Source organism: Durio zibethinus, chromosome 3 (genome assembly GCF_047325235.1).
Source record: "Durio zibethinus cultivar Kanyao isolate XHJ-2024 chromosome 3, ASM4732523v1, whole genome shotgun sequence".
Lineage (NCBI taxonomy): Eukaryota > Viridiplantae > Streptophyta > Magnoliopsida > Malvales > Malvaceae > Durio > Durio zibethinus.
In genome coordinates, this window is record NC_143164.1 from 6,611,462 (window position 1) to 6,627,967 (window position 16,506).

The following is a 16,506-nucleotide window of genomic DNA, read 5'->3' on the forward strand; positions in this document are numbered from 1 at the left end:
GGTTGATGTCAAACAACTAAAAATATTGCTTTTTTTTTCTTGGAGTTAGAAGTCTCCTCAATTTTCAAGTGATTAATTTTTCAGTGAATTTTGCAAAAGAAAAAAAAATCCGGGTTGTTGATAGTTTCTTCTGTAATGTTGGTTTTCCTTTACAAAAAGCGAACGTTCTGTTCTTTGTTAAACATCTTCTGCGCAGAAAAAAAAAAAAAAGGAGGATTTATAGTGAACAGTTTATATCAATCTGATAGAGAAAAAAGCTGATATTTTTTAGAGATTACCATGAGAGTTTAAGGTGAATTATTGGTGAGAGATTTCAATCTATGGCTGGAGAAGACTTAGTGGAGCTGAAATTCAGGCTTGCAGATGGAGCTGACATTGGTCCAGGCAAGTATAGTCCAGCTACAACTGTGGCTTCTAAGGAGAAAATACCTGTTCAGTGGCCTAAAGGTCACTCAACTTTTTTCATTTTTACCTGTTTAATTGTATGCATCATGAATTTTCTCATTACTGTATCTTGTGTGTAAAGTGTTTTTGTCTTTGCCTTTGTTTTTTTTAAGTTAAGGCTGCGAGTATTTGATTCCTAACCACTGAAACTAAGAGTCCAATACTCCATCAATAGATCTAAGACTGTGGTTGTCTTTGTCTTTGTTATTTTTTATCGTTTCAAAATAAAAAATATCTGTATCAGGAGTGAAGTTGCTGCTTTTTTCTTTTTCTTTTTCTCTTTTTCTTTATGCTTGCAAATTAGTTGAGTTTGTGAAGAGTCATTGGTTCTACTCTTTTCCAATTTGCATAATTTAACTATAGCTACTTTTCTTCTTAGGTGACAAAAAATGGGCTTTGAGTTGTGTTTTTGTTTAACCTTTTGTACTCTTTGACACATGCCTGAAAGGCACACGAATTGAGATGTCCAGACAAAGTTCAGTTACTTGTATGAGCAAGGTACTGATTTCGACTTATTATGTCTCTTCCCATTAACTATCCTTCAATTTTGCTTCTCCATAATGAATACAAGCAAAGTTTTTTAGTACATTGAGGTAGCATTTTGCTTTTAATCCTCCCATACCGTGCCTTTTTGTTGATATAACATTGTGCCTTTTTGGTATATAATTGGCTTCTATTTGCGTATGGAATACTCTTCTCTGTTTCCCAGACATAAAAAATTGCCCAAAGTCGATACAAGATGTGAAGCTAATTCATGCTGGAAAGATACTTGAAAACTGCAGGGCACTTGCAGAGTGCAGATTCCAGGTTGGTGAACTTCCAGGAGGTGTAACTACAATGCATGTCGTCCTGCGTCTTCCTTTGTCAAATAACAATGGTAATACTAATCCACAACATATGCATTTGATTCTTTACATATGTAAGGGATTTGATGGCTAAGGCACATTATGCATTTTTAACCATCAAAATTTCTTTAGACTGTGGGAGCAATAATAATAACTCTGCTATAACATTTTTTTCTCTTCCCCATTTGTGTTCTGTAGCACATGATCTTTTCTGATTCTATCAAGTGTAAAAGTTACTTATGAAGCCTATTCCTTCTCCCCAGCTCGCCAAAGTGTTCCATCAAGTTTTCCATATCGATGAAAAAAAAGAGGGTTCTTAGTTCATTTTCATAAGATCCATGCCTGTTTTCCTCTTCTGTCATTTTTCTTTCATTGAAGCTGCGTCCTTGCTGCTGTTTATCAGCATGCTATACCTATTTAACTCGTCTGGAAAAGTGGGGTTTAAGTATATGTTGTTTAGTATACTATATTTACATTATGAACTTTGTTTCATGTACTAACTCTTGTCTATCAGCATGCCATAACCCTAGTTAAGTACTAATGAACTCCTGACATTTTATCCAACAGAGAAACAACAGAATGATTCTCCTAAGAAAAGCAGCTGTCTAATGAGATCTGCTGATGCTTATTCTACCGATGCCATTTCCTTCATTTTCAATGCGTTCCTGTTATATTTGTGGCGATTGCAATTCTTCAACATTACATGTTTTAGGCATGTTATCAATTCCGGTGGCAGAAGAAACATAAAAAGAATTTTTAAAAAGATGTGGTTAGCTTTACTGAAAAAACTTGCATTCCCATTGTTGCTTGTGAAAGAAAGGGCAAAGAATTTAATTCACTGTACAAAAGAAGAATTACATCACTAGGACCAGGGGAAAAAGGTCGAAGTGTTGATACATCTATCTATGTCTTATGATACTAGTGAACCGGTGACAAAGACTGGGAAATATATATTTATTTACATAAAATAAAGCTGCTTTGCTCTTTGATATTGTGTACCATGCTTGAAAAGCTTGTATCTTTCAATAGATCAATAGCCTTTGAATCCACAAGAAATTTGATAACTTAATGACAGGGAAGGAGCAGGCATTAACTTAACCTTTTGAAGGGGTCATTTCTGGGACATGGCAAACAGAATATCCAGTGCCAAGCTTGTTCTTGTGGCTCAGGAATGGTCCCCAAGTGAGGCTGATGAGGAGCGAATCAAGTTTTGGCCTTTCCTGGATGCTCGAATATTCTTGAGAATCATCATGAGTTTCTGTCTCTCTCCTTCAACCTCCGCAAATTGAAGGCTTAGCTGAGAGTATCGCTCATGCATCTCTTTCAGTTCAGTCTCTACAGCTCCATATCTTCCCTTTATCTCCAACATGTCTTTGATTAGCTCATTGATGTCCCTGAAACTTTTGAACACTGCTTCCTCATCATTGTGCTGTTTCAAGAAACAGCTGAACCACAAGAGAATATTATGTCAAATTCCCGTGTTTCATTTGTGTTTCATTTGTTCAGCTAGAGTTTAAACGACCCTTGTCCTAATGTCCCTATTTTGAAACAGCAATGCATAATGAAATTTGGATTTTCGGCTCAAAAGTCAATGAGGTTCAACAAGAAATCAAAGCAGCAAAGGGAAAGTCCAGAGGAAAGCACAACTAATAGGTATGAACAGTAGTGAAAGAGGGTTGATAATTTTGCGGGGATTCTAGGTATGAGAAGATATACAGCCTACGAAATCTTTCCCGGTCAATGTTTTCTTTTAGCTCATTGGAGACATTAGACATGACTGCAAATTGTTTTCAAAATTTTTTTGGAAGGGAAAGAACAAGCAAATTAAATGTCTATGAAGATGCATCCTGTGAATGGTATTAAAGAAATAACTGGGGACCAGTAATAGGTTTGATTGCTGCACCCAAATTACTGGTACACGAGATAAAGTGCCACCAAACAGGTCATTTCAGTCATCTTTGCAGCCAAATAAAACTTGGCCAAAGCAAGAATCTGTTAACAAAAAATGAGTCACACAATGTACACACACGTGTTTTCCAGAATGCCACACCAGAAATTGCGAAAGGTAGATCCATCCTCTCTGTTAATTCGTAGTAACTTACTGATTAGTGTGTGTGACAGCCAACAATTTCAGCATAGAAATAAAAGACACACATGAGAATATGAATGCAGACAAGGTGGAGGGGAAAAATTAACTTATAGTTAGCTCACAATGGTTGCAGACAGCAACAAAGATATAACAGCTGCTAATCCCCTTATAAATTGAACCCAGACAGGGAAGATGTAGATCATAATAGAGTTATGTAACAAATTATTTTCATATGAGCCAGTTCTCTTAGTTGGAAACTAGGTTGACAAAGAGATGCTCGAGTCAAACATGAATGTCCACTTGTATCTGTAAAACTCAAACATTAATGCAACACTCTAGTGATTTAATATGCAGTAGACTTAGAACTTTAAACATGTAAGACACAGCAAATTCCTTGAAGTGACCTTCAAGGCCTAAGCTATTCAAGGCCCTTAGGCCGAAGCAAATTGCTTCCCTTAAGCACAAGCTTCTCACAAGTAATGAGAGACTTAATCAAAAGGTTTTGTCAGTTAAGTTTGAAAAGGAATCAGAAAAGCAGACTAGAGTTCTTTTCTAGGTCATAGCATACCTCTGAAAAAGGATGCTTGATTTCTTCTTAGTTTGTAATGCCTCGGCAAGCTCAAGTTCCAATGCAAGTACCCTTTCTAATGCATTTCCACTTTCTGAATATTCATTAAACAAAGGGAATATGCTTCCCAACTCTTCATTCACCTGTGCAAGGGCAAACATTGAGAGCCTGGTTGAAGGGCTTTCATCAAAACGTTATGGAAGTAAGAGATCCATAATGATTCACCTTATGTAACTGCATCAATTCTTGCTGTAAACCTGGAAATTTGGGGTCGAAATGATGACCATCTTCTGAAAGAAGCAGATTCTCATTTTTCATCCTTTCCAGCTACAAGCACATAAAAAGAAGTATATTAATCACCATTCCTGAGGAAATTTTATGCTACAACTGTAACGAAGTTAACTGATGACAGAAAATTACATAAAATTTCCTCATGCTCAACAATATAAGAAGGAATTGCAATTAAATTCTGGTCAGATTCTCACTAACTTGCACCTTACAGGCTTACACATATATATACCTCACTATTTAGGTGGTCCATGCTAGATCTTAAACTTTGGGCTTTAAAACTATCATTGATTAAAGCCAGATGTTTTGCATCACCATTCAGCAAGTTCTCTTGGCTGGCAAGTGCAGGACTTTGAACTCCATTTCCATCATTAGATACAAGAAGATCCTGATAAACAATTAAGCAAATTATCATTACAAAGAAATTTCATTATGTAAATAGAATGATTGCACATATCAGAGGAAGGATAAATGGAAGTAGATTAACATTTTTTTCAAAGAAATCTTCATCCAAGATTCTTGCTTAAGGAAATAGAATAAATTTGATTTTTTTTTTTTTACCAGTTAGCATCAATTAATCACTTAGCAGTCCAGCACAAACATGCAAGATAGCTTATCAAAAGAACTGAAAGGCAGACCTTAAGATTAACACTTAATTTGCAGATGCCAAGCAGCCGGCTAGAAACTAGATTACCAGGGAGATAGCATTAAGACAAAAACTGATATTTAAAGTTAGTTTATGTCAGAGCTTATATACCTGTTTTATTTTGATCTAAAATTCTCTAAGTTAATGTTTGGAAAATTTCTTACCATGAAGCTAAAGGAACGTGAATGGAAGGTTAAGCGCTGATTTTGACGGACATTAAGTGAAGCCTAGCACCAGTACGTTTTTATCATATTTACAGGACTTACTTAAAAGGAGCAAGGTTTTTCCTCCCACTCTAAGGCATGATAAATAGGAAAGAGGAAAGTAGTTTTGTACAAATTAGTTTGTGCTGACCAAAGCATGCTCTCCTAGATAACTCACACTATGCATCACAATTTCCCCCCAAATTCACCCTTTAGTATCCAAGTGAAAGGAATGTAGGATAAAGGAATGTAAGACCCATTCACAAGTTGCAATATCACTTACAGAGTTATATATTTTAAAAGAAAAAATTGAAATCGTAAGACCAATTTACTACTTGCACAGTTCTAAAGCACTTCAGAAAAGAGTAGTAATATGTAATAAATTTATCTAATATTTTGCGTTTCCATCTACAATAAAAACTCAGCAATTGCATGGACCCTCTAACAAAGTCAAATCACTAAGGAAACTAATTTGTAGGTAAACATATTTAGAATGCATTCATTCATATTCTATTTGAAAGAAACGAATATTGTTGTTCCTTCAAAACCAATGGCCCGTGCATATATTTACGCATTTCCTTGTCTTTTTCCTCTTTACCTTCGATGCGATTCCACACAACTCTTTGACCATCATGATAAATTATCCAAAAAAAAAATCCTCACAGCAGTCTCAATCAAAAGCATAAGGATATCAAGCATTAGCAAAGGGAAGTGAAACAACTTAATGACGCACAAAACAGAGGATTATGTAAAATAGGAGAAAAATCACTGAATACATCATACAATTATGTAAATAGTCAGACAGAATAGATAGCATCTAAGTAAAATATAATGCAATTGTCTTTCAATATTTATTCTTAGGATGAAATGCATTTTTAGTTCTTTCCTATAGAGAAAGATAAGCACACTTAGCACTTAAGTTGATGATCAACATACTAAATTCTCTAACATTATATCATTAAATCTAAGATAACACAAAACAAATATATGGAACAAAACAGAAACAAAAGAATCATCCGCTAGATAAAAAATTTTGTATTATAATTCATTCAAAAACAGTGAATTACTTATTGAATCAATTAGTGAGAGAAGATATTCCAAACAAAATGTTAAAAGTTACCTGCTCAGGTTGCAAATTCATTAGTGCACTTGCACAGTCACCTTCATCAATGGGAACTAAGCATGAATGTTCTGCTTCTTTGGAGTTTGCTGAAGTATCTTGGTCCAAATATTTAAGATCTGCATCCCTAGTTGGAGCATTATTGACAACCAGCTCATCAGAGATGCTACCATCTTTCAGTTTGTCATTTCTTTCCTTCTGAAATTTCATGGTTGATGTGGACGTCTCGAGCAATTCTTTCACTATGCTAAGTTCAACTGAAATTTTAGATTTTTCCTCATTGCATTCTTGCAAAGAAGCTTCAAGTTTCTGTTTTTCTTCCTTACAGCATTCAAGGCTTATCATTGAGCAATCCAGTTCAGTCTTCATCAGGTCATAAGCCCTCATTTTTTCACGCTTGTCCAATATCAACGACTGTAACTCGGCCTCCAATTCCAAGATCCTTGCTCCCAGCTCTTCATTTCTCTTTAAATGAGAAGATTCAGATTTCTTTCTATTCTCAATGTCATCAATGGCATCTTGTAATTTCCATAGCATTTCCTCACTATGCTTTTTGGAGACAGCCAACTGGTACTTCAGTTCTTGTAGCCGTGTTTCATACTGTTCTTTGATAAACGCAATTCTTAAGGACTCTTGCATAGCAGTTGGTGGTGCTTCAGATTCCCTCTTCTCCCGGGCCTGGGTGGCCTCTGCGTCAGCCTTATCTTTGAGCTCCTTCAAATGAATGGTCAAGTTTTTGAACTCTTCAGTCTTCAAAATCTGTTCAGAAAGCCTTTGAGAAAGCTCATTACACTGATTCTGCAGCAGAAGCACTTCATCATTATGCCCTTCCAGTAAGTTTATCTGAGTGCTCTGTTCACCCAATTTAGCTTTGAGTACTAAGACACTGAGTTCCAGTTCTTCCTTCAACATCAGCAGGTTATCAATCTCTTCTCGGGCACTGGCTAGCAACTGCTTCAGCCTTTCAACTTCAAGAGTAAGCTGATTCTTATCCTCACAGGAACCAAACTCAAGTTTTTCAATCCTACTTTTGTAGTCCTGAAGCTCAGCTATTACAGAGCTATTTTTATTGAGAAGTACCTTGTTTTCAGCCATGGAAGCTTCTAACTCGGATTTTAGGGAGTCAAGACTTGCTGATAATCTTCCATTTTCTTCAATGCAGTGCGCTTCACGAGCAAGACAACCATTGAGTATGCTCTCAACATCAAGATGCTTCTTTTGAAGCTCCACAAGGTGCCTTTCAGAGATGGAAAGTTGACAAACAAGGTCAGTGGTCCAGGTTTCAAACTGAGTTCTTAAGAAAATGAGGCTAACATCTGCAGCTATTGAAAGTTCATGCATTTCAGACAACTGAGATTCCAGAAGAGTAATAGTGGAAGTTTCTTTGCGAGCATTGTTGAGGCACTCCTCAGACTGCTGTAAAAGACTGCAAACTCTAGATTGCTCTGATTCTAGATCTGATAACATTTGCTTGAGATGGATCAGTTCAGATTTCTGCTGATCAAACTGTAACAACTGATGGTGCTTCTCAATCATTTGGGAAGTAAGATCTGTAACCAAACTCTCTAATTTATTTTTGGAGCTTCTTTCAGCTTGCAGCTCATCATGCAAAGAATGCAAACTGTCTTTCAAACCATTAAGCTCCAAAGCAAGCTTGGATGACTCATCAGATTTATCCCGTAAAGATTGCGTCAAAGCTTTGTTTTCTTCCATAAGTTCAGCCACAGTCAACTTATAACTTCCAAGTTCTTCATTGACAGACTCTAACACCAAGAGTTCTTCAGCAATCTCCCTGTTCTTAGAAGTAAGATGTTGCAGCTCAGCTTCAAAATGCTCAATATCAGATAAAAGATCTCTCTGCTGCTGTGCATAGGTTTCTTCAACTTCAGAGCTAACCTTGAGCTTTTGAGCAACAGCTTCAATTTCTAACTGAAGCTTTTGAACCACTACATTGGATAAATCTATTTTATCAACCATGGATCGTATATCACATTCAAACTTCTGTTTCATTTCCATCATGGCTGATTCCACCACACTTAAAGACACCTGAGCCTTATCTCGTTCACCCATCAGATCTTTCTTTTCCATTAAGAGATGAAGAAATTCTTCATGTGCATTATTTTGGACCTCTTCTAACTGCACCATGATAGATGTCAAGTCCTTGAACTCAATATCCTGACCAACCAAGTCACTTGAGAGGGACAATTGGTCAAAACTTTTGCCATAGGATGACAATAAGTTCAGCAATCTGTTTCGCAGAAAGTCAACAGTATACTGCAGATTTTTCTTCACAATAACCAATTCATCAAACTCAGTTTTGATCATTCTCAACTCTTCCTGCAAAGATGAGTTGTTGTTTTGAAGATTACCATTTTCCAAGGTTTCCTCCTTCAATAAATTAGCTAACTCTGTTTTCTCCATGACACAGGCATCATACTTGCTCTTGTAATTTCTGTATTCCAGCAAATGGCACTCCAATTCAGTTATCTTCTCAGAGAGAAGATGATTTTCATGGATGACATTTTCTACACTAGCTTCCATAGTTTGTTTTTGCAGAGCCATGTCATTATACTTGGCAATGCAAGTAGCCTTGTACTCATTAAGGGAATGAACATCATCCATAGCTGTTTGCAGCCTTTGCATCAATAACTCCTTGGACTCAACTGAAAGTTCCAATTGCCGTGTAAGTTCATCTGTTCTTTCTTTCATAGGTTTGACATCAGTGCTTGCTTCAAGCAAAGTTTCTTGTAGAGTCTTTGAAAACACATCCAAATAAACATTTTGGTAATGCATTTCACAAACTTCTTCTTCAACCTTCCGATAAAGGCTTTCCTGTAAATGAAGGTATCTTTTCAAGTCCTCTAAAAGAATATCTCCACCCAACAGCTGTTTCTTCACCCCTACATACTGATTTTGACATCGCAAGGACTTGGTGTGTTGAAATTCTTCTGAATCTAGTCCATGACTCTGCACCATCTCCGAGTATCCTTGGGAGTTCGGTTGTGAAGAATCTACAAAAGCTTGCCTGATGAGATTCTCATTGGTCTCAAACACAGACACAACCTGGGAAGATAGCAGCTCAAGATCCTTTTGTAACTGACCCACTGCAATTGAATAATTAAGGCATGCCCTTTTGAGTGCTGCTTCTGCAATAATAGCCCTTCTTTCCAGTTCCTTGCTAAGAGATTCCAGATCTTGTTTTTCTTCAGCAAATCTCAAGATCTGTTCATTCATATCTTGGCGCATAGTCTCCATCTCAGCTTTAGTGGATTGCACCTTATACAAGCAAGTAGAATGCTCATTTCTGAGACTCTGAAATTCTCCCAGCATCTGCCTTTGGTTTTCCTCAAGCTCCTGAACAAGAGCTTCATAGTAGCACTCCATCTGGTCCATTTTCTTTGCAAGGCTTTCCCGCTCAGCTTTTGATTCATCCAACTCTCTCAGAAGTTCAACAATTTTGCCTTGCATTGCATTAGTAGCGCCCACAGAATCAGGTTCATGTGACATAAGACCAGGCACACTAACACATGGAACCATGCCTAGTTCTGGTTGATAAAGCTCTGCATCAAAACTAGTTTCTGGCGTAAAAGGCTCACCATTAGTTAAACTCGTTTCTTTGGTACCCTCCATGCTGCATCTGTCAACTGGTACTGATCTGAGAATAGATATTTCTGTTTGAGTCCCTTGTTTGAGATCTTGCAGAATGCCAAGCAATACCTCCAAGTCTGCATGAAGGAATCTATGGTCTCTTTCATGGTATGTCTTGCTTTGAAGTTCCCTTATCTTATCCTCCAGAACTAAAAGCCCCTTTGACCATATCACCTCAAAGTCGTGAAATAAGTGATCCTGGTCTTTTTTAATAGCCTCTTTGCTGGTCAATGGAGGGCATAATTTAGAACTTGTCATCCGCTCAAGCTCATCCTTCAACTTTGAACACTCCGATTTTAAAGCACAAACCTCCTTCACCAACCTTTCTCCTGAAGTAATCTCAGCAACAAGTTGCCCAGCAAACTTCTCTGTTTCAACACCTATTTGACTAGCATGATTTTGTAACAAGCATACTTCCATCTTAAGTTCCTGAATAGATGACTCCGCCACTTCCAAGCATCCTCTGAGTCTACTATTCTCTTCATAAGCAACAGTTAAGTCATTATCCCCAGAATAGTCTGAACTCCAGCCCTGAACCCAATCATTAGTCCCATGTGTCAAAAACCGATGATCAGAGGGATCCCCATTCTCTCGCTGAGGGCTGCGACTAAGTCCTGCCAAATCACCGGAGGCTGTACTCTTTAGGCTGTCAATTTCATGAGTGCTGGGCGTATCATGCTTCTCTGCATATAAACTTTCTGAGGTATTTGAAGAGCCATCAAACCCAACGGCTGTGTCTCCAAAGTCTTTATTCAAGTCAATATCTTCTTCAAGCAAAGGGTGTTCTTTAGATTTTTCTTTAAATCTAATCCTTGAATTGACCTATATACAGAAGAAAAGGTGACAAAGATTAGATTATCCCCTATTTTAGAAGACAATAGGAACGCAAGTGCTGCACATTCATAAAAAAGCTTGGAACAACTAGAGAGCCTAAAATGTAGAAAAACCTGAACACGTGTGAAAATTTTATTTAAAAGATACATTGAAAGTACTTGCAGTATATTGGTATATAGCATGCAACTTCTAAGGAGCTTTATAATATGAATTTTACTCATCTTCGACTCATCTAACCCTCTTGACTTTTCAGTAACATCTTCACATTGGCTCATAAGCCACACTTCTTCCATGGTTTCTACAGCAAAGCCATAAAATCCATGCAAATATTGATGGCATTCTTAATAACAACAAGCTCTATAGAATCATTATTTCTGTGATTTTAATATTCTTCTAAATTCAAACAGGGAATAGACGCCCACGCTTCTATTCAATAAGTGATCCCATAGACTTTAAAATCACTAACTTTTTTCAGGAAGAATATATGTTGCAATCTCAATTCTTCAATAAATGAAGAACTGTAAGCGAAAGAAAAGAATTATAACTAATTGAGCATCTCCATCAAAGAGCGTGTATCTGTAAGTATATGTGTAAAGAGCTCAATAAGTATGAAACAAAAGCAAACAACCTTAACTACAATACAACACATATAGTAATATCTAGGAATCCAAAAGAAACAAAGGACTGAACCTTATCCATACAACTGTTGGCGATCACCTCAGAAACTGACACTTTTCCAGAAGACAACTGATCAGGACCATTTTGATGTGGCCCCACCTGCAATCCCCTCTCTCTAAGTTCTCGTTGCTGTTCAAACTCCCTGAGACCAAGCATGATTACAGATAAGCAGTTTGAAATCAGCTGAAGCAAGAAGTTTACATGTTTTCAATAAATACCTGAAACCAGTTTTAGAGGTTAGCAGTTGTACAGTAACCTGTCATTGAATACAAATGAAAGATTATTTAGACATAAAAAATACAAATCTCCAGTAGCAGACAAGAAACTTCAGCAAGTAGGAAGAGTTCCACACTTTTCAGCGGAAGCTACACAAAAACATTTTAGCCTCTAACTACATGTATGACCCAAGAAATCCAACAAGCAATAAAAAAATCCCCCAGAATGGTCTGAGAAAATCAAAAGTCCTCACATGTAATATAGCTCCAGAATCACAGCCATGAAGTGGTAATGGAACAACAGAAGGCTTTGATGCATCAGCATAATCAGCAAGGTTGATGGTAGCCTCACCAAGAAAGCTGGATCGTGCAGAACCCTGATGCCAATCAGATTAAGAGAAAAGCATAGTTAAACTCAGATAAAACAAGAAGGTGGTAAGAAAAATCTTCTCTGACTTCTGACCACAACTACGGGTGTGGAATAAACTGTATATAGATCACGGGAATTTGCAATTCACATTTAGATCATATTAAGAGTGCATGTGTGTCCTCAAGTTTTGCAACTGCAGTGTAAGGATTAGGATCTAACCATTGCCACAACAAGCTTATAGAGTTTTTCATCAAATTGTTTAGTTTTAATGTCTTGGAGAAGCCTCGTAGTCTCATAGATTGGATCAGCCCATTTGCAAGTTCCATTTCTCACATTTGCTTTGGTTGTCTTTGCAGTTGCTTTTCCAGAATCGGCAGGAATGAAGGATATATACAGTTTATCCCATCCACTTTGTGAAATCTGAATTGTTCAAAAAAAGTATACATAGGATGCAGTCATTGCAGCAATCAAGATGAATGATGCATCAGCATATGTTTTCCAGCGATGAAAATTGGACAAATGATCAAATACTAGATTAGCAATACATATAGTAGGAACTTCAGAGTGCTGTTAGCACAGACCAGATATAATGGAGGAAAAGATTCATTTACACGGTTCAACCAGTTTAGGACTGAAGTGTAGTTGACAAAAGTCAAACCATCATATTCTTCTCCCTATATTGTGGTTGATATGAATAACTAAATGCCGAAAAAATGGCATACAACACAAAGCTTACAAATTAACAAGAAACATAAGATTTAAGCACAGACCGGATATGATGGATGAAAAGTACTCACTTGGTTGATTCAAGTAGTTTAGGATTGAAGTCTAGTGGACTAACATTAAACCTTCTAATTCTTCTCCAGGCATTATGGATGGTTAACATGAATCATCAAAGCTAAAAGAAGCATTAACTTAAAGCATTGACATTATTACCAATTAAAGCATTAAATTCTAATTTCCATCTTATGGATGGATGTTACAATAAATTTCTTGCTTTTTTTTCTCTCATTACATGGATGATATCATATATACCACTGTAGGTCTTATACCTTCTTAAAATCTTTATAATTTTTTAATACACAATGGCCCAAATGCAGGACTCAAGATGATCACGTGTCAATTGCAGAAGCAAGAGGACTGATATCACTCTCTTATAGCAATGATGGTACTGAATCCATAGGTGGTTATATTATAAACTAAATCTGCAGTCAAGGAACAGGTTCTGGAAAAGACTAAATTCATGGCTACTGCATAAAAATTAATCTCTCAAGCAGTTGACCTTCTAAAACTCCCGGATATTGAACAATCTACAACCATTTTATAAACTTTCGTTCCTATTTTTTCCTTGGGAAATGGAAAATATTTTTGAAGGGTTAACAAGGTTGACCCAAGACTCTTTAACGGCAAACACTAGCCAAAGACTCAACAGCAATATTTTGCTTTTAAAATACATATTTCCTATCAAATGCAAGCAATTTACATGAAAATGTAGTCAAATGATAGAAGTAACATAGTAGATAAAATCACAATCTATGTGAGTTGAGAGCATCTTAGAACATTCATATAAGAGAACTGAAGTTATACATTCAATGCATTGTCATCAGATTTCGCGATTCACCTTAATAAGCCACATTGTTCAATTTGGTACACATTTGTTGTTAAATCAATTCTAATATACCAATTCATCAACCTCTAATTTAATCTTATGTCTGAGGAGAACAATAAGGGATTAACTTCAAATAGAAAAAACATGTGCCACAAAATTTGAAAATTACAAAATGCAACTTACATGCGTAGCATGGAATTGTAACCTGAATACAACTTTTATTTTCGTCTTCTCGATCTTCCACTTAGCTATCCTCGACATTACCAGCAAATCAATCACCAGCTGTATGACATAACAATCTCCCTCTGATTAAACTGTCCCTGCTTATAACAAAACAACCCAAAAAGGACTATATCATTTCACTTAGACAGCTGAGACCAGTTAAAACTAGTTCAATTGCAAGTATAACACGCTAGAAATCCAAAGCCTACTGGAAGCATTGAGATCCCATGACTAAGTGTTGTACTTCACAGCAAAATATAAGAGCAAACAACAGAGTTTTTATAAACCCCCAAATGCACATAACATCAATTTACATCAAGGTTTATGTTGAGTTAACAGGAATCCAAATTAAACGCAATTCCAAGTTAACAACTAAAAAATCAAAACCTTAAACTATGCTTAGTTCAATGACCTGGTCTAGTGAGTTTGACTTCATCATTACTTCAGAAACCAATAGAAGATCCAAATAGAAGATAGTATAAAGAGAATATTTGAACTAAAAGCCAGATTAGAGACACAGAAAATCGCTAATTCCAGAACATACCTTGCTCAAAGAAAGGCAAAACTTTCCCAAAATGTGAAACCCCAGAAACAAACTTCAAAATGCTGACTCGAAAATTCTCGGATCCAAACCCTTTTTAATTAAAAAAAAAAAAAAACAGTGAATTTCAAATTTTTTTAACCTCAAAAAAAGACAAAAAAGCAAAGAAGAGAAAATGCCACTTCACACACTTAGAAGAAACAAAGAAGCGAAAAATCCCCTTCAAAAAGACTGACGCAAAAAGGAAAAAGGAATAGAGTAAAAGAATCCAAAAACAAATGCCACAGCCAAATGTAGGGAAAGGAATAGCACATATAACAAAGCTTCAAAACATCACCACTCTAGTTTTTCCTCTTTTTTTTTCTTTTAAGAAAACATCAAAAGAAAAAACAAAACAAAAAAAAACCCAGATTTATCAATGGAAAAACAGAAACCAAAACTGACCCAATTGAGAAAACGTTAATAAATGCAAAGAAAAACAATCCATGTAAAAAGTTGGCATTTTTAGTCCATTTAACCACTCAAAGAAAAGAATAACAAATACACAATAAAATAATGCAGATGAGCAATGAGGGTAGGTACTCAGTAGCGGATCTGCAGGTGCTTAAGCCGAAAGAAAGAGTAGAGGAATCTTGACAAGGAAGGTGTTTTTCAGACGAAAACAAAGCGAACAAGGGTAGGAAAAAAAAAAAAAAAGCAAGTTTCGAGAGAGACAGAAGAAAAACGCTGTTTTTTTTATAGTTTTGAACTGTTGGGTTTTCTTTTTTAATGTTTGTTGTGCGGGTGTTTTGTGAGTTGAAAACTTATTGTCGGGTGGGATTTTTGGCAGAGCGTGTTTTAGTTGGCGTAAGTAAAGGGAAAATGTTGGGGTTTTGCTTCGATTTAAGAAAAAACAAACAAACAAAGGCAAAGAAAGAGATTAAGAAGAGAATCAATAAGGTAAAATGGAGGTTTGTTTGCAGGTAAAACATCAGCTTCCAGGTTTCAAAGCATGGGATTTGATTTATATTAGTAGAAAAGACATATCCCGCCAAAGATTGAAGTCGTCAATTGTTATACTAATTATAATTTATACTACATTTAAAAGTCTTGAGTTTATAAAATTATCAAAAGATTAGAAAAATAATATAAAATATATAAAATTTTAAAGGTATTTAAGTTTTTTTTAGATCTGATAATTTATATATTCGTTTCATATAAAATATTAAAATTTATATATTTATATAATATTTTATATAAAAATTATATATCATAATTAATATAAATATAAAAATATAAAATATTTTTTTTAAATTTTAATAAATTTATATATAATTATTATTAAAATTTTAAGTCGTTATTTACGTTTTTTTATATTATATTTATATTTTATTATTGTATTATATTTATTTTTTATTATTTTTTAAAAGTATTAATTAAATTTAAATATTTTAAAATTAGTTTGATATTTTTTACTTTTAAATAATTATTTTCCCGTGTGTAATAAATGTGCACATAATTAGTAAATTAATAAAATTAAAAAGATTTATTATAATTTAAAAGGCAATTATAAACATCAAAGACGTTAATTGAACTGATAAAAATAAAATACTTCAAATTTAAATTTGATTTTTGTTATTAATAATTTTTTTAATAATTTATAAACCTAATATAAATTCTTTGATCTTGAAATGAATTAGACCCTTCTTAATTTTTTTTTTAAAGAAAAAGCAGTTATGAATATACTTTTGTGGGCTTTGAGTCTTTTGATTTTACTGAAAAATCCTCCTCTTTTGTTTTTTTTTTTTTTTTATTACAGATTTAGCTTAAGCTTTGTTTGGAGTTTTCGGATATTTAAAAATTTAATCGACTCAGCAATGATTATTGGACTGATTTCCACTTCAGATATAGCTGGAGCATTTACAATTTAATTGAATTTGATGGTTGTTTGGGGGATCAATATTTCTTTGGACCACAATGACTTACTCAAAACGGTTAGAAATTTTAATCTTTTTTTTCAATGCTTACTTTGGAAATTTTGCTTTTTCATACCTAATAATGTTTTATTTCTTTTTTTTTTTTTTATTCCTAGTGATTGGAACTTTCAATTTGTGATTGAAACATAACTTGACTTTATATTAACTTGGCTTGCAAAACAAAAATTGAAGGATTTTTTAAACAGCCTGATAAAGTTTTATTTAGTACTA

General features: G+C 35.1%; 1 protein-coding gene and 1 long non-coding RNA gene across 3 annotated transcripts; one reads left to right on the top strand and one right to left on the bottom strand.

The window, feature by feature from the left end:
* Nucleotides 1-29: 29 nt before the first annotated feature.
* Nucleotides 30-2,502, top strand: LOC111299815 (uncharacterized). Its single transcript, XR_016340889.1, has 4 exons — nucleotides 30-384; nucleotides 824-942; nucleotides 1,154-1,321; nucleotides 2,365-2,502. It is a non-coding gene; the product is annotated as an uncharacterized LOC111299815 (long non-coding RNA).
* LOC111294876 (uncharacterized) lies at nucleotides 2,090-15,214 on the bottom strand. Of its 2 annotated transcripts, XM_022888217.2 has the most exons (12): nucleotides 14,903-15,097; nucleotides 14,324-14,413; nucleotides 13,741-13,877; nucleotides 12,168-12,368; nucleotides 11,833-11,955; nucleotides 11,582-11,619; nucleotides 11,376-11,505; nucleotides 6,204-10,673; nucleotides 4,467-4,622; nucleotides 4,172-4,273; nucleotides 3,947-4,089; nucleotides 2,090-2,734 (listed from the first exon to the last, which is right to left on the bottom strand). In XM_022888217.2, exons 3-12 carry the CDS (start codon nucleotides 13,816-13,818, stop codon nucleotides 2,455-2,457), a joined length of 5,721 nt encoding a protein of 1,906 aa, XP_022743952.2. In that variant the 5' UTR covers nucleotides 13,819-13,877; nucleotides 14,324-14,413; nucleotides 14,903-15,097; the 3' UTR covers nucleotides 2,090-2,454. The 2 variants fall into 2 exon arrangements, with proteins under 2 accessions (XP_022743952.2, XP_089614435.1); XM_089758309.1 differs by lacking the exon at nucleotides 14,324-14,413 and having other exon boundaries at nucleotides 14,903-15,214.
* Nucleotides 15,215-16,506: the final 1,292 nt, after the last annotated feature.